The following is a 26,510-nucleotide window of genomic DNA, read 5'->3' as shown; positions in this document are numbered from 1 at the left end:
GCCTAATAAACTCCCAGCTGAGTCAGAATACCCTAAATAACCTCTTGAGAGCCCTTACAGCTGATGCACTTGGAATGTGACAATTCACTTCAGGACACGAGCAGAAACATGACAATTTCTGTTATAATGGATCATTAATAAAATCAGAGGAGCCAATTGCTCTTCTGCTTTTGCTTTCGATAAGGAATAAAGATTAATTCTGAGTTCCTTATGAATGTAAATGCTGCCTGATTCGAATAAGGCATGGTTGTTTCATTTTCATTTTATTTGTAATTTTCTTTTCCTTTAATCAGTGGGTTTTCTCACCTCTTACCGTTCCGCATTGATCAGGGCCAAACTATGATATCCACAGTTAGTAAATCTCAGTGTACTGTTACTTGGTAAAGTCTTCCCAATAGTTTCAAAAGCAATCTCAGATGGTGTAATAACCCACTGCGATACACAGGCGTTCTTTCAAATGGATCTTTGTAAACGTGTTATACACAAAGGTAAATCACCTGAGTTCTGAGCCAATTAATTGCCTGACACTGACAACTTCATAAATATTACCAGGTTATATCAAATTGCCTGAATTTCCATATCAAACTGCGTCGTGTACTCTTTTGTGTGCTTCGGTTTGAGACAGGGTCCGTCCATAAAAGTTAGGGAGAATTATACTTTTAGGAAATTCATTAATCATGGCAGAAGGATGATGAATATATGTGTAAGAATGTGGCAGGAAAAGCAGGCCTTTGCCAGCGTTCTCCTCAGCTGTCTGTGTGTGTGTGTTAGCTCACATATTGAGCCTGTTGGCTGCAGTTCCAGGCTATCAGCTCCTAGACTATTTTTGCTTTTAGTGTTACCTCATTTAAGTGTTGGAATTAATGCTTTTACTTGTTCTGATCTCTTATATATAATTTCTAAAAATCCAATTATTCCTAAAAGTGGTTCCCTTAAGGCTTTTGTTCTGATAGCTTCCCATTGAAAGGGGCCACGGCTAAATAGCAAGTTTCGGCATGTTCAATGACTGGTCAGCCTTGCTGTAAATCTTTTCAAATTCTTTTAAGTGATATGCACGGCCACACCATGGAAGGTGTAATGTGCTGGCTTGAGTAGGTAAGCCTCTACTTTTTTCAAGGTTCCCTTCCCTGTCTGCACTTCTTTGTTCCAATCTCTCCCCCTTACCCCTCTACTGTGCTCTACTTCTCACTCCTGGCTCTGTTCCATCCCTAAGTCCCATTGTGCTCCACTCCCCAGGCCCCCTGCTTCCTGGGCTCCACTGTATGTATGTGCACTCATGGTGCTCCACTCTCAGATTCCCTAGCTGCACCCCCCCCCCCCCCCCCCCCCCCCCCCCCCCCCCCACCCCAACACCCATCCTCCACTTGGTTTCACTCCCTGCCTTGAAATGGGACCATGTTAAACATCACGGCGATGCTTCAGAGTCCCGACTAGCCAGAGGCAATGTCATGAGCAAACGGCTAATAATGTGCAGAATTTTTGTTTTGGTGCGGGAACTAAATTGTATCATGTTAAAAATTGGATTTCCACCCGGGAAAGCAAACGAAGGAGTTTCCAGCGGCAAAGGATCTCCATGGTGATGAAATATATTTCACAAACAACATACCAAGGGTTTCATTAATTGAAAGAAAACATACCATAAAGTCCGGCATTCACTGAACTAACAAAAGCTGCGTGTTTAGGGTTTGAACAGATCATGAAACCAACAACTCACTTTCTATTCAATTTTCAAATTGCAAGTGATTGCTTTGAAAAATAGAGTATTTACAGTCGCCTTGTGGCCGTGATGCTGGAGTTTTTAAACCCAGTGCAGTTTGGGGAGGTTGAAGGACTCAGGGAGTTACAGAGATTTGGAGGAGGAAAGAAAGCCATGAAGGGACTAAATATGTTATTTTAAATTGAAGGCATTAGAGACAGGCAAGGTAGCAGAGGAATGGAACTATAGATAGGGGGCTGGATTCTCCGATTTGCAGACTAAGTGTTGACGCCGGCATGGGAACCATGGCATTTTACGCCACAAAAAGCGGCACAAAAGCTGCACTGATCCTCCGTCGGGTGGGGGACTAGCAGCCGCGCAGCATACAGCCCCCGGCTTTACCTGCGGATAAGGCCGATGAATTGCCGGGTCCGTTGCCGCGTACGCGCACGGCATTGGCCGCGCGGACCCGGCCTGCCACATAGTTTCCCAGTAACACCCCTCACCACTCCCGGACCACCCCCCACCAGTACCGCAAGCCGCCGCCAAAGCCCGCCATCTGCTGAATGCCTCACCCCCGCCCCAACTGTGGCGGCACTGGACTCAGTCCGCAGCCACCACGCGGGGTCACGAAGGAAAGTAGCATGAGTGACCAACACCCTCGGGAACTTGGCCCACCAGGGGCGGAGCATCAGGGGAGGGCCTGAGGTGACATCCTGAGATCGTCCATGCGGCATACTCCCCAAGTACGCCGTTTCTGAGGGGGCGGAGCATCGCAAAAACAGCGCCTTCCCGATTTCGCCGCAAACGGGGATTCTCCGGCCATTCGCCGAATGCAATTACGCCGATGGCAGCTGGAGAATCCCACCCAAGGACTTGGTGCAAGACTAGGACACATGTATTCAATATTCTGAAGTTTGGAGATGGCTGCTGAATTTCACGATGCCCTCAAGCAGCTCTGGGTCAGAAAGGCCTGGGTTCAGGTGACACCACCATGGGTGGCAGCAGTTTGAGCAGGGTTGGAAAGTTTGTTTTTAAATAACTCCAAAGAAAGTCCCTTATGCCCCACTAAATCAATGGAAAATTGATCTGAATTGAATCATTTATGAAACTTCAGCTGAACAGGAACAGATTTTTTTATATTACTTACAAAAATCTTTCAATATGAAGCACCACGGATGCTTTCGCAGTCATAACGTATCTGTGTCGCAAGCTGAAGAGTCCCATGGCAGCCACAAATGAAAGTAAAAATTGATGATGGGCCTTGGCCCGGATGCGTGTACAAAATACACAATGTCATAGCTGAAGTAACATAAGTTGAATGAGGAGGTACAAGGGAGATCAGCAGACACCAAGGTTAGCAAAGTTTGGCTGCACCTACCATGACTCCACAAACCATTGCTACAGATCATGACATGACCATCTGAAGGTGGGTGAGGACAACTGCCTCCATAGGCCTGGGTTACTGGGGAGCCAGCTGCAGATTTTGCATCTGCTACAACCAATGTCATGTATTATTAATTGTGATTGTCTCTAGGCCCTTAATATTTTTCGTTTGGATTGATTGAAGATACGCTGAATTGCTTTCAAATCAGGATAACCTTTCTTCCACCCACTTATTATACCGAGGAATGTTTGGCAGGGTAGAGGCTGAGATACTTGTTTCTCCTTGTGGGGGAGCCTAGGACCAGAGGGCATCATCTCAGAGTGAGGGGTCACCCATTTAAAGCAGGGATGGGGAGGAATTTCTTCTCTCAGAGGAATCTGTGGACCTCTTTACCGCTGATGTATGTGGAGGCTGAGTGGTTAAGTATGTTCAAGGCTGAGACAGATTTTAATTAGTAAAGGAATCAAGGGTTATGGGGATTAGGCGGGAAAGTAGAGTGGAGGATTATCATTTCAGATCAGCCACGATCTCACTGAATGGTGAAGCAGATTCGATGGGCTGAATGTCCCACTTCTGCTCCTACGTCTTATGATCTTGTAGAATTATATTGCACACTCTGTCAACTGCAATCAGATTGAGTGACGTGCCTCCATATCAGTTGTCTTTTCACCATATTTGTGCTTGCTTCCTCTTCCAAACATTGTAATAGACAACATCCTTGCCTCATCCACCCAAAGCAATAACACCCCAGCACATCCAATTAGTGGCCCCATCCTGCCAAAATTCAGCCACTCAATGTTTAAGCCTCGGTCAGATCATTTCTAGAATTATATACATTTTCCAGTCAAATACACCTTTGTCTTTATTGACCCCTGGACTAATTCAAACTACCATTCATTCTATCTTCTAAATGTTTATTTTACATCACCCTAAGAAAGGTTTCTAAATATTCTTAAAGTATAATAAAATTATATGTTAAATACATATGGTAATTGCTTTTATAACTCCATGTTTGACTTTGACAATTGGGTGTGATTTGTGCGCTCCAGAACCTTACCTTATTCTCCTACTTGGATGCTCTTTAGTTACAGAAGGAAGTTAGATGGCTGGCTGCTGGGTCTCAACATCATGGGATTCAAAAAGACCACTGCCTCTCTGTATTGAGATTGTTTCGCAATGTTATTGCCATGTCTGAGAAGAGAAAACTGCAGAGCAACCTGATAGAAATTCTTCAGATTCCGAAAGGATTCATTAGAGTACTGTAGTGGCAGAGAAGATGTACAGAGGAGAGCAAAAGTAGAGACCATAAAGACAAGATTGACACGAATAATTCCATGGTGTGGAGATGCCGGCGTTGGACTGGGGTAGGCACAGAAAGAGGTCTTACAACACCGGGTTAAAGCCCAACAGGTTTGTTTGGAATCACCGGCTTTTGGAGCACAGCTCCTTCATCACCTGAGGAAGGAGCTGTGCTCCTAAAGCTAGTGATTCCAAACAAACCTGTTGGACTTTAACCTGGTGTTGTAAGATTTCTTACTAATAATTCCAGTAGGGAATAACTTCTTTAAAAAGAGAGTGTTTAGAATATGGATGTCACTATCACAAGCAGTAGTTGAGGTGATCAGCATTGATGCATTTGAGCAGGAGCTAGATAAACACAAGAGGGAGAAAGGAATAGAAAGTTAGACTGATAGGGCTAAAAGAGAATGAGTGAGAGGAGACTCCTGTGGAGCATAAACAATGACATGGACCTGTTGAACCGAATGGGCTCTTTCTGTGCTGTACGTTCCACTTAATTCGATGAATTCGATGTAATGCCAGTGGTGGCTGCTAGTCCTACTTGCTTTGAGGTATATTTAATAACTCTTGAATAGCTTAGCTAAAGAGATCTTCCGATATGTTGGCCTATGAGCAGCAGTCTCAAGTAAATTCCCACCCTGCATGCTAAATGCCTTCTGATTAGAAAATCCAGTGAAGCACTTTGATTCCTGCCTCTAGAAAGTTGAGGTTTGATGAGTCTTCATCATCATCTATTCCTCCATTCGAGAATGATGTCCAATCAGGGTGGCGGGTTTCAATCATAGGTCTTCTTGTAACTGAATAGGCTGATCCTCGACCAACAGATCTTTGGGCACATGGGGCAGGATATACCACAAGGTGGTGGGGTCTGGAGTGCAGGATTTTCTTCTTTGTCTTTTCTTCTCTGCCATTGTTCTGCCTCATCATTAAGACTTTATGACTGAAAGCACAATGAGGCTTCCATGATAACCAGTACCAAGCTCCTCCCAGTGATTAATGCCAATGCTGCTGAGCTTCAGCAGAACTTTGGGGTGTCTGTGAAGTATTTTCTTTGTCCTCCACTGGACCATTGGCCATTTGAAAGTCGAAAAAAAAGATTAATTTGAAAGGTCTAAAGCCACACTGCGAATGTGGGAGATTTTCCTCAGCCACAATTCAGGAAAATGTGTTTAAGGATTTTCCCTGCTATAGACATGAGGAAAATACCTTAATAGTTTCCACAGAATAATTCATCTCCCTTTTGAAATTATTGCCACCTTGAAGAGATGGGGTTGGTGAATGGAATTAATGCATGGAATCTTGATGTTAACAAAAGCTCAATAGATTTGAAGACCTCAGCTGGAATACATCACAGCCACAGGCTTTGTTGTTTTGCATCTGTTTGATTACTTGTCTTTAACTCTCCCGTCGATCATGGTTCATCCATGGATTCTACCACAGGGCACTGACAAGTATCAGCTGCCATTGTGGACCCATGGTTGAGGAATTGTTGAAAATATTTTCTTTCCAGCACTGGCTCATCTGCCAGCACCATCCTGCGAGTGAGGGGATTTTGTCCATTTGACCTTGGTCTATTTAGATGGCCCAGGTGGCTTCGAAAAATCCTTCACATGTCATGTTGGTCAGCACATTATTGGAGCTCTCAGGCTTTCTCTTCCCACCACATGTTGCATGTCTTCCAGATTTTTCTTTGAGCAGCAGCCTTGGGCAGTTACAATGCAGCCTTCTTAACTTGCGATCTTGGGTTGTTCTGCCAGGCAATGAAGGCTGCTACTTTTTGCTCTTGTAGGTCAAAATTTTCATCAAACCGTTTTTGGTGATGACGACCCTCGAACCCAATGATTTGAGCACAAGATTCTAGTACAGCTGATTTTATTTGATCGCACTGTGCTGGAGTTGAGTTGGATGTGGGCACGAGAACAGCCAATGGAAATACCAACAGCAAGTATTGAGGTTTCAGTGGCAATGAGGTACGGTAGAGTTACAGACAGACAGTGTTGCAGAAGTGGAAACGATTGGTCTTAGTAGCTGAAGACAATATTGCATGTGAAACATATTTCAGCCGTGTTTACAAAGAAAAATATGTCATACCACAGATTTATAGAGCTTAGATCAGACTCTATCTGGAGTACCGCAGTTCTTGGTACTGCCCCTCAGGAAGGGTATATTGTCCAAAGAGGATGCAATGCAGATGGATCAAAATGATACTTAAAGGGGCAATACAGTGGCGCAGTGGTTAGCATTGCTGCCTCACGGCGCCGAGGTCCCAGGTTCGATCCCGGCTCTGGATCCATGTGCACATTCTCCCCGTGTTTGCATGGGTTTCGCCCCCGCAACCCAACGATGTGCAGGGTAGATGGATTGGGCACGCTAAATTGCCCCTTAATTGGAAAAGAATAATTGGATTCTCTAAATTTCTATTTAAAAAAATGATACTTAAAGGGTTACATTATGAGGACAAGTTGGCTGGAACATATAGAGGACCGATGGGTGATCTAATCAAGACATTTGACATGCTAAAATAATTCAGTAGGGTAAAAGGGGGGAAAACTTGCATTTCATATGGTGCCTTTTTGCAACCTCGGGATACCCCAAAGTGTTCTCTAGCCAATGAAATACATTTGAGGTGTAATCACCTTTGCAATGTGTCAAGGAAGAGATATTTTCTTTTTAATGGCTGTGGGATAAATATCGTCCAGAACACCCAGGAGAACTATTCATGGTTTAAAATATTGTCATCGGAATGTTTACATACACCTGAGAGAAGGCCTTGATTTAATGTCTCATTTGAAAGATGACACCCCCAACAGCACAGCACACCCACGTCTTTGAGGGTGGGACGTGAACCCACAACCTTCTGACTCATAGGCACAATGATAACCATAAAGCTACAACTGCCACAGTAAAGAGAGATATTTCCTTTGTTGTGGTAATCCAGAAGAGGGCAACCTTTTACAATTAGAATGGGCCATACAGGTGCGAAATTAGGAAGAGATTTTTCACAACAAGACTACTGGGAATTTGGAATTCTCTCGCTCAAGTGTTTAATTTCTGATAGCAAGTTAGCGAAGGATGAAACCAGGGTAATCGTTATTCCATTTAGTTTTATTCACAGAGTGACATATTCTAAATACCAGTATACCTCCTATTTCAACCGTCATCTGAGTGTCAGTAAGTGTCTCTTTATCTGTGCTCAAGTAACAACCCAACTAATGTCAAATAGTTAACCACAATTGATATACAATTAACAGAAAGGCCTCAGATGCTGAGTCAATTTGAATTGTGCATTACTGTGATCAAGGGATATAGAACAAAATCATTTAATTAAGCTGAGGTACAGATCAGCCACTGCTTCATTGAATGGTGGAACATGCTCAAGGGGTTGAATGTTTTTCTCCTGCGCCAATGTGCAAGCAAAGATAGCATAACTTGCCATAAAAACATACCTTACATCAGAAGACCGCAAATTTGTTTTGGTTATTGAATATTAAACAATGTTTTCGGAACAAAAAATCAGAACAAAGCCATTTTACTGTCATAATCAGTTGCTTTTAAAAGGCTATTGTCACCCCTTATAGCTTGTTACATAAGTTATTTGCAAACATTCAACACAATAATATCCTTGTGACACATTGGCAGAACTTATGTGATGAAAAGAAGTCCCAGATGTATTGTCGCCATTGCTAGCCTGTGATGAATCTACTGCTTTCTGGGCACATTTCTAAGTCTGAAATCGTTTCCGGTGCCTAGCCATCTCCAAAATGGTGATGATGCCATTTAAATAGTTTCCCCTGTTTCTCAACGTATTGGCTTCTCAAAAATAATGAAATTGTACAATCCTTCACATATTTTTAATTTTAATAGTATATACTCTGTAATGTAAACTATTTAATATTGTTCATAGTCTTAATTGCTGTTCAATGTAGATCATAAAATCAGTGGAAGTCTTACAATGTACTGTGCTACAAGTATGTACCTTGGCCTCTAAACCTGAAAACCTGTGGTTTCAAAATATGATCAGCTAAATTCACTGGTTACAGGATTTAATAAAATAAACGTTGACAGAGAATAGTTTGAAGTTAAGGATATTGAATCACACTTCAGTCGCTAAGTTAGGAGATGAACAAAATAAACACCAACCACAGGGTTCCCACTCCTCGGCTGAAATCTTCTGTTCTGGAGTCAAAGTTTGGTGGTTAGCACGGAAGTGAGTGATTTCTATGGGCTGAGAGGGTGGTTGGGGTGTGTATGTGTGTGGGGAGGGAGGGGGTGGGGCGTTGAGAGTGGAGGTGCAGGTCAGCAGACCATGCACAATCTTGTGTTGATCAGCTCATTACATATGCATGCATGACAAGCTTGCCAATTCTCATGGTGGGGGCAAGCAGGAAATTGCTGCGCCCGCCATTACGTCATGTGGTCGAAGGTCCAGGTTCCATATTTAAAGGGGACCCAGACAGCCTGCACTGTCCCTTCTCCTTTGCCGGCCATTGCCCCACGCTGCCATGCTAACCCTTCTTCCCTTCCTTGGTCACCCACCATGCAACTTGCACTGCCACTACTTGGTCGCAAGCATAGGCCGGTGTTTACAGATGCTAACTAAAAAAGACAACTCATATGTTAATCACGGTGGCACAGTGGTTAGCTCTGCTGCCTCACAATGCCAGGGAACTGGGGTCAATTCCAGCTTTGGGTGACTGTGTGGAGTTTCAACATTCTCCCTGTGTCTGCGTTGGGTTTCCTCTGGGTGCTCCGGTATCCTCCCACAGTCCAAATATGTGCAGGTTAGATGGCGTTAAGGAGTTACCGGGATAATAAGAATAATAATCTTTATTATTGTCACAAGTAGGTTTACATTAACACTGCAATGAAGTTACTGTGAACAGCTCCTAGTCGCCACATTCCGGTGCCTGTTCGAGTACGCTGAGGGAGAATTCAATAGAACGGGGGTGTGGGTTGAGGTAGGGTGCTCCTTCGGAGGGTAAGTGCAGACTCGATGGGCCGAATGGCCTACTTCTGCACAGTACGCTTGGGATAGAAATTCTATGGAAGAAATCTACCTCTCCAGGCGCATGCCACTCATGCGCAGCTGTGAACGTTCGAATTTCTTGCTGGCAGGGAACTTAGTTCTAGCGAGATGGCCTTTTAATGAACATGCAGGAGATTCTAATACATGCGATAGGGCTTCCGGCATTGTTTGTCGGGAAGTTCGACCTGCTTTAAACGCCCAAGAAAACAATTGCTAAAGTTCATCCCGCCATCGAGAAACTGATTTTTTTGGCCTCCCAGTAAATTAAGCTCCCCTGCCCACCAAGATTCCTGCTACTGGAGTGACTGGTAGATCCCGTCCCTGATAACAGTTCAGCAGATGGAGAGGACCAACAGCAAAATTCATTATACAAATGAATACTATGCACCGCAAGTATGAATCACCCTCAGCAGAGGCAGGTGAGTGGAGGAGCAGAAAATGTTTGAAATTGCTGGGCACCGATGAAGTGTTCCCCAGTGGCCGGGGATCAGCAGTGGGGCGGGGGGGGGGGGGGGGGGGGGGGATTGATGACTAGGGGGACACAAGTTTAAGATAATTGGCATAAGAACCAGAATGGACAGCTGGAAATGTTGTTTCCTGCAACAAGTTATTATCAGCTGCAGTGAACTGCATAAAAGGACAGTGTAGTGGAGTCAAAAGTACCTTTCAAAAATAAATTAGACATGCTTAAAAAGGTCAAACAAAAGGTTTGTGGAAAAAGAGCAAATGAGTGACTCTTTCAAAGAGGCATGATGCACACATACGATGGGCCAAATGGCCTCCTTTTGGTATATCAATCTAAGGGTATCATTGCTCTTAACATTAAAGCTCAAATATTATCCCATTCAGTAACACTAGTGGGAGCAGTGGAAACCTGTCTAAATAACGAAGAGTGTTTTTCCTAACTTGATCCATTTTAAAGTTATTCATATTTTCGCCGTGTGGACCCGTTCCAGACTGTGTGCTCATGCTGCTGCTCTTCCCCTGTGTCTTAGCCTGGCGACTGCCAAGAACCTAGGAACAAGAGAATGGTGATCAGCAGCAGGAGTACACAAACAGCACCCTGCAGAAACTTACCCCATTTGCCAAAATCTCTCTGTAGCAACCTACTGGCAGGAAACTATTTTTTAAAAAAAGGAAACAAATAGACTTCTTTGGCTCCCACCTATATACCATTTAAAAAAAACACATTTGCAACAGCTATGAGCCACGGCAGCTTCAGTACAGTAGTCTGCTTTCTGGATTAAGACAGAAAACAGTGTAATTGGAACCATCCCTATATATTTCACAGTAGACACATAGCCAGCTGCCAGCAGGTTGCTATGAAGCAGTAATTAAATAACCATGCAACAAGAAGCAGATGCAATTGGAGAAAATTATCCTTCCGCCTGATGACTTAACCAAGTTGCTCTACCTATATTTTTGCATTATTTGAATATGCTGATGACGGCTGATTCAGAGTTTAACAATGTTTTGTCTGCGCAACGTAAGTCATATGCTTTTTCTCTTTTGTGCATGTGCTGCTTGTGGATCCTGCTGCCAGGCGTGTGTGCTGCTTCAAGCTTGAGAAGTAACACCTCCTTCTTTCAGCTTGTTTCAGACTTTACTCCATGTTAGCGCTTTTGCCGAAATGATGTTTCACAATTATTCGCCTTTTCACCTGTTTACACGTGCTGCTCTGCTTTAATCAGAATAGCTTGCCTTTCTGAAAAGGATCCAACGGATAGATTTATATAAGATTAGGAGCTTGAGGGAAAATCCCTAACTTGCGTGAAGACTCCGCTCCATCTCCCACCGCCAGCTCCGTAGGTGAATAATTTGCATAGTAGGGCAGTTAGCCATGACGATCGGGAAAGTCCAAGATTGAATCCATGGCTTGTGCTGAACTGGCTGACCTCAGCCAAGACAGCAGCTGGAATTTGGGCTCGTTAAGGGCAAGATCTTTCAGGATGCCAGGTCACAATCGCTACGAGTGACTGTGCGTGCAGATCCTGGGTGAGAACAGGATTGGGCTCAATTTTCATGTCACCATGGCTAAATGCTCTGCCGAGACTCAGTTAAAGACCTCATATAATTCACACATCAACAGTGGCCACTTGGCTTAAATACCACAGGGCAGCTGGTGCCTGTGAAACCACAGCCCAACACGAGCCTCGGCTTTCAGCAAAGCAAGAGAAGGAATTGGAACAAATTAAGATTCATCATTGACACTGATAAAACTAAAATGATGACCTCCTTCTGGATAATTCAGCTGCCAATGGCATCATGTGAAGCCTAATTGCTTCTTATGAAAATATCACTGGGGTATGTTAGAGAATTGTCAATGTATTTGCAAAAGATCAACCCTGTGGCCTTTAATTTATGCACATCAGTTATTTTCTCGAATATTTCAAGGAAGCATACGGCATTTCATTGGAATCAGGTTGAATAAATGACTATAGTTCAACAAAATGAAAAATTGACATCAAACTTTTTTTCCTACTGCTGTATATTCTCGATATCCACTATAAAATAAAATTTAACCAGGAAGATCATTCTTTCTCACAAAATGTTTCAGTGCAGAAATTGCAAACGATTTATATTTATTAAACCAGTCATTTTTGGACAAGAACAAGTATTGCTAAATGACTGCATTGAGGTGATTTTGTTGGTACAATCCAGGCTACACTCAGGAACAATTGCAATGGCTCTTTCCACTGCCCTTGAAAGATGAAAAATCAGCTCATAAAATGTGGCTACTATGGTAATCACGCCTCCGTATTTTCTGTTTGAAGTAACGGTGTGGATGACCTTTGAAACAGTGAGCAATGTGTTTGCTCAGTGTGTTTAATTTTTAGATGGCACGGGACAGAGTCACCCTTAAGGTCAACATTCAGACTTGTATTGAAACAGCTCACCGTTTAGAAACAAAAATATAAGAATAACTATTGTGGGTGGATTCTGTTGATAACTGGATTGAAATAAAGATAGCTCACCTTCAGCTACTGATCCAGAAACAAATGCGTTCTGGGAACATAGAAACAAAGGATCAGGATGAGGCCATTCGCCCGTTAAGCCAGATCATGGCTGATTATCTATCTCCACACCATTTTTCCCCACGTAAACAATATCCCCTGATGTTCATTAATATCCAGAAATCTATCATTTTCTGTTTTGAACATGTTCAATGATTACGTTTCTACTCTCTGGGATAGAAACAAATTCACCACCATCTAAGTGAGGAAACCTCTCCTCATCTTGGTTTTAAATGGCCTGCCTCTGATACTGAGAATAGCTTTTTCTCTGAATAGGTCCAAATCACACTGAGATAAATATGAGCCTGTCCTGCTGTAACCCATTGTCATGAGGCGGCACGGTAGCACAGTGGTTAGCACGGTTGCTTTACAGCGCCGGGACCTGGGTTTGGGTCACTGTCTGTGCGGAGTCTGCACGTTCTCCACATGTCTGCATGGGTTTCCTCCGGGTGCTTCGGTTTCCTCCCACAGTCCAAAGATGTGCAGGTTAGGTGGCTTCGTCATGCTAAAAATTGCCTTTAGTGTCCAAAAAGGTTAGGTGGGGGTTGCTGGGTTACGGGATAGGGTGGAGATGTGGGCTTAGGTAGGGTGCTCTTTCCAAGGGCCGCTGCAGACTCGATGGGCCAAATGGCCTCCTTCTGCACTGTAAGTTCTAGGAGAACCTCAGACTGCAATCAGTTGCTATATTCCCAATGTCCCGGTTTCAAGCAGGAGAAAATAAAGGGAGGTAACATTAAAATTTTAAACAATTGTCTGAACTTAAGTAAAACTTGGAAATTGGGAGGGCGGCATGGGGGCGCAGGGGTTAGCACTGCTGCCTACGCCGCTTGGACCCCGGTTCAATCCCGGCCCTGGGTCACTCAATATGTGGCGTTTGCACATTCTCCCCCTGTCTGTGCGGGTCTCACCCCTACAACCACAAAAGATGTGCAGGATAGGTGGATTGGCCAAGCTAAATTGCCCCTTAATTGGAAAAAAATTATTGGGTACTCTAAATTGAAAACAAAACCTTGGAAATCGCAGAGACTTCTCGATCTCTGTGGGTTACTCACTATGTGGCCTGCAGCAGGTGCTGTCACTTTGCCACTCAGCGTGAAATCTGGACTAGTAACATAAAGATGGAATTGATTAGATTAACTGGGGTGGAACTTGACTTTGTGTGATGGCTTCAAGCGGGTGACCGTAAATCACCCACCCATTTTACAACTTTCCTAACTTTCATTTCCAATGGTTTACGAAGAAGCAGTTGCAATGATAAGATCATTAAAGCACTCCAGTTTAAACGAATAGCTTTGTCAATTAATATGTTCGGTGCCTGAAATTGCAAGTATGAGTTGTACCCTTTGTAACTGTTTAATTTTAATGCCCCTGGCTTTCTTTTTTAGTGTTTAGGCTTTTGAGCACTGACAGCCCTTTTAAAAAGATAAAATTACGGCGTGGGACATTTTACGAAGTTAATGGTGCCATGCGAATGCACATTATCGTTTTTTGTGGCGAAAAGAGTGGAAACTCTGAGCAACAACAGTTTAAAAAGGGAGTGAAGGCATTGAGCGGCTGTAAGTCTGTGAATGGCACGGGAGAAATAAAATCACAAAGTGATGCTACAGCATTAGGGAAGGTGACGGGGTATTTTCCAGGCAAATATATCCAGTTAACCTACTGGATTAAATAATTAGTTAAGAGTCTAAGTTGATTAAACAGAATGGGTGTGGAATTGGTCTAAACCAGCGCTGCAAAACAAACTGGTAGTAAATCAGCTGGCCGATTATACACTACACCAGTTTTTATTTTCCATTTACTTGGAAGGTATTGCCAAGATTATTCATTTCAAACCATTTAAAGGTGACAGTGAGACAAAGAAATTAGTCTAAAAAGTGTTTGAGCTGTTGTTCTGTGAACTTCAGCAGTGGTGATGATGATTATCAACAAGCAGTTTGGCATTGCTGTTGTATCAATTTCACCCCCATAAACTTTAATTAGTCACCATATAAAACAAGGTTAGATAGTGATGTCAGTGCAGGAGGTATGCATCCCTAGCATGTGGGCGACCATGGAGGGCATTGTGATTCCACCCAGCCTTTTTACAATACGTCTTTGTCGAGGAACATTTCAAGGAGTTTGAGGTACAGATGTGCAATGCATCGAGGAGGGATAGAGTTACCAGGACACTTTGATTCAGGAGGCAATCACAGTCTTTAGGTTCGAGAGTGGCACAGTCTGGTTAGTGATCTGGGAGTAAGAGTGTGCGACTCCAAGTCAGGCAGGTAAGGGAACCCCAGTGCAGAAAGAGCTTTGGCCTTTGCCCTTATCCAACCCGGTACAAGGTTTCCGCTGCTTGTGTGGATGAGGGAACGTCTGTTGGTTAGATAAGCAAACTGACCAGTCACTGTACAAAAGGCCATTCAACTAGGTGGATGAAAAGAAATGTTAGTGGTAGGAGATAGTATAGTCAAGACAATAAATACTGCTCTCTGCAGCAAAGAGTCTGCTGGTTGCACTTTGTACACAGTGTTAGTGTTAAAGACATCTCCTCGTGCCTGAAGAACATAGAATGAGAGGGGAAGGATCAGTTATCGTATATAAGTGGATCTGGAAATCTGGTTCTGCTGAGAGTTTGAGAAGGGAGGGTCGAACATCACAGTTCATGGCAAATTGGTGCAAGGACAATCACATTAGAAGGTTAAATGCACGACTGTAAAAGTGTTGGAAGTGTTTCAATGTAAGTGCATTGATATGGGCACTATAATGACATTGTGGTGATGTCACTGGAAGAGTAATCCTGCAGGCCAGGACGGCACTTGTGGGGGGGGGGGGGAGTCTCCCAGGGGATGGGAGACCCTCAGGTGGTTGCCCTCTGGGCAGGGTAGTACCCTGGCACTGCTGGTGCCACCTGGGCACCTTGGCACTGCCAGCCTGGCCGTGTAGTTTCAGCTGGGTGCCAGCCTGGCTGTGCCAAGGTGCCAGGCTGACATTTTTCCCGTGCCGGTCATCAGGCAGTGGGGTGCACTGCACATATGGGATGCAGGGAGGGGGGGGGGGGGAGGTGAACTCTACTACCGTGTGGCAATTGTGTGGAGATTGTTTGATACTGGAGTTTGTTTGTATGAGCGGGGTGGGGTGAGGGTGGGAAGGGAACAATAGGTGGGAGACTATCTGGCGCCAGGGATGGGGGCCACCAAGCTAGCCGGGCGAGCTAGCTCATGGAAGTGCAGTGGGGGGTGTGCATATTTAGTAAAAGGGTTGGGTTACAGGGTGTTGTTACGAGGTGAGGGGCGAATGTTCTGCTAACGAGGGAGGGACGTCAACTGAGGGACAGAGAGAGGTTGGGGGTGGAGGCTGCCTGGGGATGGACCGATGGAGGTGCGGAGCACGGGCTGGAGGTGGGCCTGAAAAAAGAGGATGGCTGATCGGTGCAGGGGGAGGGCAATGAGCCCCCCAACTCGGCTGATCACTTGGAATGTTCAATCGTTAAATGGGCCGGTCAAAAGGGAATATGTGTCTGAAGTCGGGGATTAAAGGCGGACGTGGTAATGCTGCAGGAGACGCACCTTAGACTGAGGAAAGGCTGGGTCAGTCAGGTCTTTCGCTCGGGACTGGATTCAAAGACTAGAGGGGTCGCGATCCTGATCAATAAGCGGGTGGTGTTTGAGGCACGTAGAATAGTCTCGGATGTGGGAGGTCGGTACATTATGGTCAGTGGGAAACTGGAGGGGGGGCAGGTCATATTTGTAAATGTGTATGCGCCAAATTGGGATGATGTGGAGTTTATAAAAAGGTGCTGGGGAAGATACCGGACCTGGACTCGCACAGGTTGGTCATGGGTCAACACAGTTATGCACCTTGGCTTGGACTGGTCAAACTCGAAAACGGGCAGGGTGCCAGCAATGGCAAAGGAACTAAGAGGGTTCATGGAGCAGATGGGGGAGGGGGGGGTGCATCCATGGAGGTTTGGGCAGCCGAGAGTGAAGGAGTTCTCCTTCTACTCACACGTGCATAAAGTGTACTCCCGGATTGATTTCTTTATTTTGAGCAGGGCCTTGCTGCTGGGGTGGTGGACACGGGGTACTCGGCGATCACAATCTCAGACCATGCTCCACACTGGGTTGACCTGCAGGTTAGTAAAGACAGTAATCAGCGCCCGCACTGGAGGTTGGATGTGGGACTTTTGGCCGATGAAGGGGTGTGCGAGCAGCTGAGGAAATGTATTCAGAGCTACCTGCAGGTCAATGACACGGGGGAAATTTCAGCAGCGGTGGTGTGGGAAGCACTGAAGGCGGTGGTCAGGTCGGGAGCTGATTTCGATCCGGGCCCATAGGGAGAAGATGGACAGGGCAGAGACGGACCGACTGATAAAGGAAATACTACAGATCAATAGGAGGTATGCGGAGACCCCAGAGGCAGGGCTTTTAAAGGAACAGCGGAAGTTACAGGCGGAGTTTAGATTGCTGACCACAGGGAGAGCGGTGGAGCAGCTGAGAAAGGCGAGTTGGGCAATCTATGAGTATGGAGAGAAGGCCAGCAGAATGCTTGCACAGCAGCTTAGAAAGAGGGAGGCAGCCAGCGAGATAGGGGAAGTAAATGACGGAGATGGGAACCTGGTTTATGATTCAGTCGGGGTGAATAATGCGTTTAGGGATTTCTACAGTCGGCTGTACAGGTGGGAACCCCCTCCGGGGCCAGAGGGGATGAGGCACTTCTTGGAGGGGCTGAATTTCCCAAAGGTGGACGGGGAGCGGGTAGTAGGGCTGGTGGCTTCGATCGGGCTGGAAGAGATAGTGGAAGGTCTGAAGGCCATGCAGGCGGGTAAAGCCCCGGGGCCGGACGGGTACCCAGTGGAGTTCTATAAAAAGTTCTCTGGGATATTGGGGCCGGTGTTGATGAGGATGTTCAATGAGGCAAGGGAAAGAGGGGTGCTGCCCCCGATGATGCCACAGGCAATGATTTCGCTGATTCATAAGCGGGACAAGAACTCGGAGCTGTGTGGGTCCTACAGGCCGATCTCCCTGTGAAATGTGGATGCCAAGTTGCTGGCCAAAATCTTGTCCTCCAGGATTGAGGATTGTGTTCCGGACATTATTGGGGAGGGCAAGACGGAGTTCGTTAAGGGCAGGCAGTTGGTGGCCAATGTAAGAAGGCTGTGAAATGTGATCATGATGCCCCCGGAAGGTAGGGAGGTGGAGGTGCAGAAAAGGCTTTTGATCGGGTAGAATGGGACGATCTGTGGGAGATATTGGGATGGATCAGATTCGGGCGGGGCTTTATCGACTGGGTCAGGTTGCTGTATCAGGCTCCTGTGGCAAGTGTACGGATGAATAGGACTACATCGGACTATTTTAGACTGCACCGGGGGACAAGACAGAGATGCCCCCTCTCTCCACTGTTGTTTGCTCTGGCTATAGAGCCGTTGGCAACTGCTCTGAGAGCCTCGAGGGGCTTAAGACGACTGGTCTGGGGGGGAGGGGGGGGGGGTTGGGCGTGGAGCACAGGGTTTCACTCTGTGCGGATGACCTGCTTCTGTACGTTTCGGCCTCAATAGAATTGATGGACGAAATCATGAGGGCTTCAGGGGAATTTGGCCGGTTTTCGGGGTATAAGCTTAATATGGGAAAGCGTGAGATGTTTGTGGTTCAGGCGAGGGGACAGGAGAGGCGACTGGGAGAGCTGTCTTTTAGGTTCGTAAAGGGAAGCTTTAGGTACCTAGTATCCAAGTGGCGCGGGAATGGTACCATCTGCATAAATTGAATCTGGCCCGGCTGGTGGACCAAATGAAGGACGATTTTCAGAGATGGGACGCGCTTCCGTTGTCTCTGGCTCGGAGGGTGTAAACGGAGAAGGTGATGGTCCTCCCGAGATTCCTATTTGTATTTCCGTGACTCCCAATTTTTATTCCACGGTCCTTTTTTTAGCGGGTCAACAGAGTGATCATGGGCTTCGTCTGGGTGGGCAAGACCCCGCGAGTAAGGAAAGTAATGCTTGAGCTGAGTCGGGGAGATGGCGGGCTGGCGCTGTCAAATTTTAGCAACTATTACTGGGCGGCTAATATAGCCATGATCAGGAAGTGGGTGGTGGGGGAGGGGTCGGCGTGGGTGCGCATGGAGGCGGCTTCATGTAAGGGCACCAGTTTGGAGGCATTACTAACTGCGCCTCTGCCGTTCCCGCTGGTGTGGTACTCCACCAGTCCAGTGGTGGTGTCGGCCCTGAGAGTTTGGGGCCAGTGGAGGTGGCATGTGGGACAGGTTTGGGCCCAATCTGTGATAATCACCGGTTTGCCCCGGGGAGTATGGACAGTCGGTTCCGGATATGGCGGAGAGCGGGGATTGAGATGATGGGGGCTATGTTCATAGAGGGGAGCTTTCCAAGTTGGAGGAAAAGTTTGGGTTGGCGAGGGGAAACAAATTCAGGTATCTGCAGGTGCGGGACTTCCTTGTAAACAGGTGTCAACCTTCCCGCTCCTACCGCTAAGGGGGATTCAGGACAGGGTCATTTCCAGAGGGTGGGTTGGAGAAGGGAGTGTCTCGGACATTTACAAGGAACTTATGGGATCACAGGAGACACAGACCGAGAAGCTGAAGCGCAAGTGGGAGGAGGAACTGGGAGGAGAGATAGAGGATGGTCTATGGGCAGACGCGTTGAGTAGAGTTAACGCGTCCGCAACATGTGCCAGGCTCAGCCTGATACAATTCAAGCTTGTTCACTGAGCTCACATGACAGTGACCCGGATGAGCAGGTTCTTTGGGGTGGACAGGTGCACAAAATGTGCGGGAGGACCAGCGAACCATGTCCACATGTTTTGGACATGCCCGAAGCTTAGGGGATTTTGGCAGGGGTTTGCGGACGTCATGTCCACAGTGTTAAAAACAAGGGTGGCGCTGAGTCCATAGGTGGCAATTTTCGGGATGTCAGATGACCCGGGAATCCAGGAGGAGAAAGAGGCAACGTTCTGGCCTTTGCTTCCCTGGTAGCCCGGAGACAGATACTATAAGCTTGGAGGGACTCAAAACCCTCAAAGTCGGAGACCTGGCTATCGGACATGGCTAGCTTCTCTGTTTGGAGAAAATCAAGTTCACCTTGAGAGGGTCACTGTTAGGGTTCGCCCAGAGGTGGCGACCATTCGTCGACTTCTTAGCGGGAAATTAATCATCAGCAGACAGGGGGGGGGGGGGGGGGGGGGGGGGAGTAGTTTAGTTTAGAGTAGGAGGTCAATAAGGGTGGGACCTGTACAAGAGGGAAATGGCTTTTGCACTATGTTTATGGTTTCATGTATATTGTTTATTTTGTTGTTGTTACTATAACGAAAATGCCTCACTAAAATGTTTATTTTAAAAAAAACAAAAGCTTAGGCAAGCAACTAGCCAGCCAAAAGAATTTGTTCAAAAGATTTTCGACCGAATCACTGAAGTTTAAAATGATTCCGTAATCGTGATGTGAATCGACCAAATCCTAACAATGACAGGAAGAAACAAAATAATTACTGCGGTGCCATCTGAGAAAAAAAACAGTGTGATGTAAACGGCCATGGATGGAAAATCAACACTGACAGACCAATTAAGGCATTTGGAAGAACCAGGCCAGGTGCAAAATTGGGCATTATGGAGAAGAGGAATTAAAAAATATATGATAGCATTAGGGATGAATAAGAAACCAGACTGAACAAATGAATTCGCTGTTATATTCAGACGGTCCAATAGCCAACAAAATAATTGCCAGTCAAGGAATAAATTAATCTTCCGATAACTTTGAAGAGGTTATGAAGTCCTTTGACACCTACTTGAACCGAAGAAGCAATAGAATTGATGAGCAGGTAAAATTTAACAAGAGAGTCCAGAGGGCTGGGGCATCCGTAGACTCTTTCATAAATTAGTTATACAGATTGGCTGAAGGCTGTGACTACAGTGACCTTCAGTCATAGAATCCCTACAGTGCAGAAGGAGGCCATTCGACCCATCAAATCTGCGTGGACCCTCCGAAAGAGCACCCCACTTCGGCCCACTCCCCTCCCATCCCCGTAACCCCACCTAATCTGCACATCTTGTGACACTAACGGGCAATTTAGCATGGCCAATCCACCTAACCTACACATCTTTGGACTGTGGGAGGAAACTGGAGGAAATCCCGGCAGACACGGGGAGAATGTGCAAACTCCACACAGACAGTCACCCAAGGCCAGAATTAAACCCTGGTCCCTGGCACGGTGAGGCAGCAGTGCTAACCACTGTGCTGCCGTGCCACCCAGTCAGAGCTCAAAAGAAATTGAATAGTAGCGGGAGTGACCAATGATACATTTTCAGATATACTCCAACCTAAAGAAGATCTGACTTTAGAAAAATCCATCCAAGTCGACAGATAAGAGGTTCACCAGTAAACCCGATCCATTTTGTGTGGTGAGGTTAAACCGTGGTACACAACAGCCTCAACAGTCCCGCTCATAAAACAATGTGAGGGCAAGGAGACCATGTCAGCACTGTGACATCAAAAGACAGGCACGAGCAGTGTCCAGCAATCACTGTGCAGTGCTTAATTACAGCAGTTGGGATACTTTGGGTTGACGTTTATGTCCAAAACAGTGAGATGTATGGAAGATCCCAAACCAGTCCAAGTGTTAGATGAATAGCAGCAAGAAGAAGACCTTGGAAGAAATTAAGGATCCCAAATTCATAATTTGAAACACTGACATATCTGTAAATGATCACTTCACAAATTTCAAGTAAAGTGAGAGATCCAGTGTGAGAACCTTACAACAGACAGCGCTTGTCATTCGCTACACAACTGTGTAGAATATGATAGCACCAACAGCCAAGCTTGAACCTATTCCTCAGAAGACATTCACACAAGCCTGTTTATAATCATAAATTAGTGCTTCATGATCAGGACTGGGAGCCCTTCATGAGTTTTCCTCTAGGGCCTTGGAGTCAATTGTCTTCCCATCATCGCCTCGACTAAGATCATCTAATTCAAAGCAGTATCGGGGATGAAGTTGAAAAATTATATTTTTAAAGAAATGAACTGATGATAACGCATCTGGGGGCGATTCTCTGAGCCCCGCGCCGGAGAATCGGAGCAACCGCGCCCCGACCCCGGCGCACGATTCTCCGAGGTGCGGGGAATCGGCGCCATTTGCGCCGGCGCGTCTGGCGCGGTGCGGGCCGCTGGAATCAGCGGGGCCGCCGATTCTCCAGCCCAGATGGGACGAGCGGCTGCTCCGACACGAAAGAGTCCCGCCGGCGTCATTCACCCCTGGTCGCTGTCGGCAGGAACTCTGCGGGAATGCCCAGAGGTGGGGGTGGGGCGGCCCGTGGTGGGGCGGGGAGGGGGCTTCCTTCACCGGGGGTGGGGCTCCGAAGGGGTCTGGCCTGCGTTCGGGGCCCACCGATCGGGGGGGCCAACCTCTTCTCCCCGGGCCTGCATTCCGCCGCGGCCGGCCCTTGAACACCGACCCCATGTTGGGTCGGGGCAGGCACGCGTAAGAAGTTCCCCGCGCATGCGCAGGATGGCGCAACTCAACTGTGCATGCGCAGGATTGAGCTGGCCCAACTGCACATGGGCGGGTTGGTGTGGCGCCCATTCGGCGCCGCGTACGGAGGCTGGAGCGGCGCGTACCGCTCCAGCGCCGTGCTGGCCCCCTGTGGGGGTCAGAATAGGTTGTGCCAGGGCCCTGTCCGCGCCGTCATGAAACGCGACGCCGTTCAGGACGGCACGAACACTTGGCCGCCATATCGGAGAATCGCCCCCCAAAATTCCCCACATGGCTTTGAATCAGCCAAAGGGAAGATACTGGCCAGTTTGTATATTTTGCAGTGGAAGGGAATTTGACTTAAGGGATTGGTTACTCTCGTTCCTCCCAGGCAGTAGTGGCCTGAGAAATGTTACTTGCAGGGGTCTGAATGTGCACAGGTTTTGGGAGAGTTAATGAGGAGGAAGGGGTTGAGTGACCAGTTGAATGATTGATAGGATAAATCCTATAAGCAACTGTTTGGCTTCCTCCACCCAACAGGGATTTTCTTTATGCTTTATTGTTAAATGTCCAGACAATGATGAAGAAGTCGCTACCAACCATTTCATTTTTTTTTTGTTTATTTCAGGCGCTGTGAAAGAATGGAAAATCTTTGTCAGTTTGTATCACGTTATGTTGTAAACATGAAGGTGACGGGTGCTGTGTCAAACCAGCTGGTGCTCCTCGCTGCACTCTGGTGCTGTGTGTGTGTGGCTGTGGTAAGGAGCAGTAACCACACACTCATCTTTCAAAACGACAGCAACTTCCGCAATTGCAGCTGCTTCTCCAGCATCCCAGACTGCAGTACTGTTCTTGCCAACCTTGAGTGCAACTGCAAGACTGTGTCTTCTAAAGATATCGACAAAGCCAACCCAACCTTCAGCAATGAATTGGTGGTGTGGGTGTCAGACACCGCTACAGTGGGACTGCTGCTGAACTACTCGTCGGTTCCAAACCTTAGGCTTTCTTTGTGCAGCTGCAACCCCGTACTCACAGAGTATCTCATCATCTTCGGCCTGAAGAAGCTCTGCGTGACAAATCCTAGGGCGAATGCCTATCCACTGCAAAACATAACGATATACAGCGCGGGCGGGGCAGCTGTCAAGCCATCCTTGCAGAATAACACTGGATTCTCATTTTACATTTCATTCTTAAATATGGCTCTGTTAAACGGGGATTCTAAATTAAAAGCCTACTCAGTGCCAAATGTCACGAACATTGCAGAATATTTTCCAGATCTTCGTTATGACATCACTTCTCTGCCTTCTGAGGCCAACAGTTCTTTTGTGACATTCATCTATGTTTAGGAACTGTGCAGCAAATTCGCTTTCGGACAGTTGAACAAGTACAGCTCAGGTGCTGCATTTGCAATTATCCATTTGTGCACAGGTTTTAGGTCAATGTTCAAGCCCAGATATTCCCTTATTCACTTCAGTAGCTTTTATTTCTGATTTAAGGCTATCTTTGTGTAGAAATTTCAAACAAGGACAAGGAAGTATGTTGCCGCACGTGCAATCAAGGGGCTTCACTGTGAATGTTAGGTTAGGAATATAACTTGGAAGAGAATGTTACACCATGAAAGTAACTTCCAAGACTTTGTGCATGCAAATATCACGTTACAAAAATCAGGGTCGTTTTTCAATTTACAGCACCTCAAGATGGCATTAACAATAACACATATAGTTGAAAAAAAAGAGACATGCTGTCAAAGTTTTTTGTCTTGCACTCACGAGGACAGACACAAGAATGCGAAATAGCACATTGCTCCGGCTGTTCGCAATAGGCAGAGTACTGACCATACTCAACCAACCTGTGCTTGCAAAACTCAGAACCTAGGACGGAATCTTACCAAGAAATGGCAAAGTATCAGTCCCGGCGAGAAAAACGGAGTGAATCCCATCAATCTTGGACCCCTTAGAAAAAACAAGTGCATGTTAATACCATCATTCTGGTGACTCTTAGAGCCGGAAACCGACTACAAACAGATCAGGGTGCCATCTTTAAAGGGGTCCAACCAGCAATGCAGCTGAATGGCACCCAGGCCACATGACCCTGAGGTCTCAGGGCTGTCTGCCCCCGGCAACAGTCATTACCGGCAGAGATCCCCTCCCCCCGCAGAACAGTCATCGTCATCCCATCATGGGGCTCACACTAGGTTCCTGCCCTGGAACTGCCCCGGCATGGGTTGAATGTCCTTTTACCCCCCACCCCTCCCCCTTCTCGGGGACTATACATACCTGTAAACTCCTGGAGGGATTCCCTGGACTGCCTCATGCCTGGCCAGACTTAGTGTAAATGATGCCGGCGAGACGTCACGCCGGCACTGGGTCAGGATTCCGTGAGGAGGGGAGCGTCTGGAGAGAGTGTTCGCTGATGTATAAAAATGAGGTTCTCAGACTCACCTGCGTGATTCTCCCAGCTCCACTGGTGAGGGGCAGTGGAGATCACGCCAGAGAGAAGAACGTTTTTCACTTCTCTACAGATTTTAAGCCCATGTCGACTTTCTCACGGGCGGAGAGAGGGGGCACAAAATCGCCCCCATAATCTGTAATATTAGATGTGATCCCACGACTGGCTCGCACTTGCTGACCAACCCTGACTGTGCTAAGAATTACACTAACAACCAATTTAAGATTATCAGTCCGGAATGCACTCACGCTTGTTGAAGCTACATATATTCATATGTAAGGACCAGCCCTCCACAGCCAAAAGGAATATGTCGAGACATTACACCTTTTTTTGAATAAACAAAGCCAGATGGAACAATAACTCCCCAATAGTCATGACCAATCAGAGTCACCAATTGGCTAGCCAACCAATCAACGTCCCTTTTCTCTTGTGGTATAGATTATTGGTCCATTTCAAATTTGGTGTTCTTGCATCTGTCCAGGTGAGTGCAAGACGAAAAGCTTCAACAACATGGCTGGAATTCTCCGGTCGTTCGCTGCCCGCGGGATTCTCTGATCCTGCCGGAATTCCCATCGACAACTTTGGGAATTGAGAATCCCGCCGCCAGCATCAGCACGCCACCGGGAAATATGCGGCTGGGAGGCCAGAAAATCTTGCCCGGTATCTCTTTTTTCAGCAATACTAAAGATTTGTACCACCAACCGTCTATTAGCCACATATATAACACTTACATGATTGCAACATATTCAATTGCATTTCTACCAGATTCGCAAGATTTCTGTGCTTTCTGCACTTTATTACTATAGAGGTTTTTCTGACAAGCGAAAAGACTATTAATAGTAGCACACATGCTGTAAGGTATGACCTAAGTGCACCCTCATTCTCCACACTGTGCAAAGTGAATTTTATTTACTGCATAGCAACTGTTCCACTACAGCTCAAAGAGAAGGAGATAATCGGGGAACCTGGAGATGGATGAGCAGGAAATCTGAAGACTGAGGGAGAAGAGAGCAAGTGACTAGGGGGCTGTGAGAGGTGAGCAGCACTGAAGGTCCCAAAGTGTGGAGAATATGATCGGACTAGCAGCAAATGCACTCTTCAGAGTAAAATCATTTGCATGGTCATTTGCTTAAAATCACCCATTACTTTCAACACCCAAATTTCTAACCTTGTACAGAAATATATGCAGTGTTGTATCTGTTAACAACACTAGATTTTGCACTGACAGTATAGTTTGATAGCAGTGTAGTGAAGGCCTGACACTGGAATTCTAATGACTTATCCACACAGAAAAAGTGTTATTTTGTATGTTGATATAAAATTCTAACAATGCACAACTTCAACTTGTCTTTTATGTGTTACTTTATAATTCACCTTTCAGGGCCTCACAATGTCCCAAAGTGCTTCACAGCCAGTGAGGGATTTTGAAGCTAACATCTTGCTGATTAAATTGATGTACCATCAATTGAACGCGAGACGAGTTGCTGTACAAAAGTATGGCTTTAATCAGCTAGATGTTAGGCCTGCGGTCGATTACAGTATATGGACGACCGCCGGGCGTACTGGGTATTTATACCCCGCCTCCAGGGCGGGGTTAACTCAGCCTCTCAACCAATCGGGGAGCCGTCACATGACTGGTCTCAACCAACCGGTCGAGAGGCACATGACCGACCAGGGCCAATGGTAAGCCTGTGTTCTGCACCAATGGCAGGCAGCTATGCTAATCATACCACCACAGTAGTCATGATTGTAATGTAGGGAAATACAGCAGCCAATTTGCGCACAGCAAGGTTCTACACACAGCAATGAAATAAATTCTGAAGAATCTGGTTTACCGGTGTTGATTGAGGATTAAATGTTGGCCAGGACACAGGGAGAACTCCCTGGCTCTTTGTTGCATTGTACCATGGGATCTTTTGTGAGAGAACACAGACACAGCCTCAGTTTAATATCTCATCCAAAAGATGATGGGTGGGATTTTCTGATCCCCCTCCCACAGTCAGGGCCATCCAGTCCCACAAAGCCTGCCATGTCCGCTGCGGGGATACCCAACATGGCAGGGCCGAAGCATCCCGGCCAGCACCTCTGACTTTGCAGGCCGAGAATCAATGTTCATGTCCCTGGATTGGAGTTTAAAACTATGCTGTTGTGGCCCTCAGGCAATATTACGACGCCTGAACCAAAGGCAA

General features: G+C 46.4%; 1 protein-coding gene across 4 annotated transcripts in view; it reads left to right on the top strand.

Moving 5' to 3' along the window:
* LOC119968820 (uncharacterized protein C21orf62-like) overlaps nt 1-25,656 on the top strand; it is a 49,290-nt gene extending 23,634 nt beyond the window's left edge. For 2 of the 4 annotated variants that reach the window (XM_038801653.1, XM_038801655.1), the window contains exon 2: nt 22,502-25,656. In XM_038801653.1, coding sequence (XP_038657581.1) covers nt 22,515-23,219 — 705 coding nt within the window. In that variant the 5' untranslated portion in view covers nt 22,502-22,514 and the 3' untranslated portion in view covers nt 23,220-25,656. Of the gene's footprint in view, nt 1-6,238; nt 6,353-10,500; nt 10,895-22,501 lie in introns of those variants that run through there. The other 2 variants (XM_038801651.1, XM_038801652.1) reach the window with 2 other exon arrangements.
* The last annotated feature ends 854 nt before the right edge of the window (nt 25,657-26,510 follow it).

Source organism: Scyliorhinus canicula, chromosome 7, assembly GCF_902713615.1.
Source record: "Scyliorhinus canicula chromosome 7, sScyCan1.1, whole genome shotgun sequence".
Lineage (NCBI taxonomy): Eukaryota > Metazoa > Chordata > Chondrichthyes > Carcharhiniformes > Scyliorhinidae > Scyliorhinus > Scyliorhinus canicula.
This window is presented reverse-complemented; position numbering and strand designations above follow the sequence as displayed.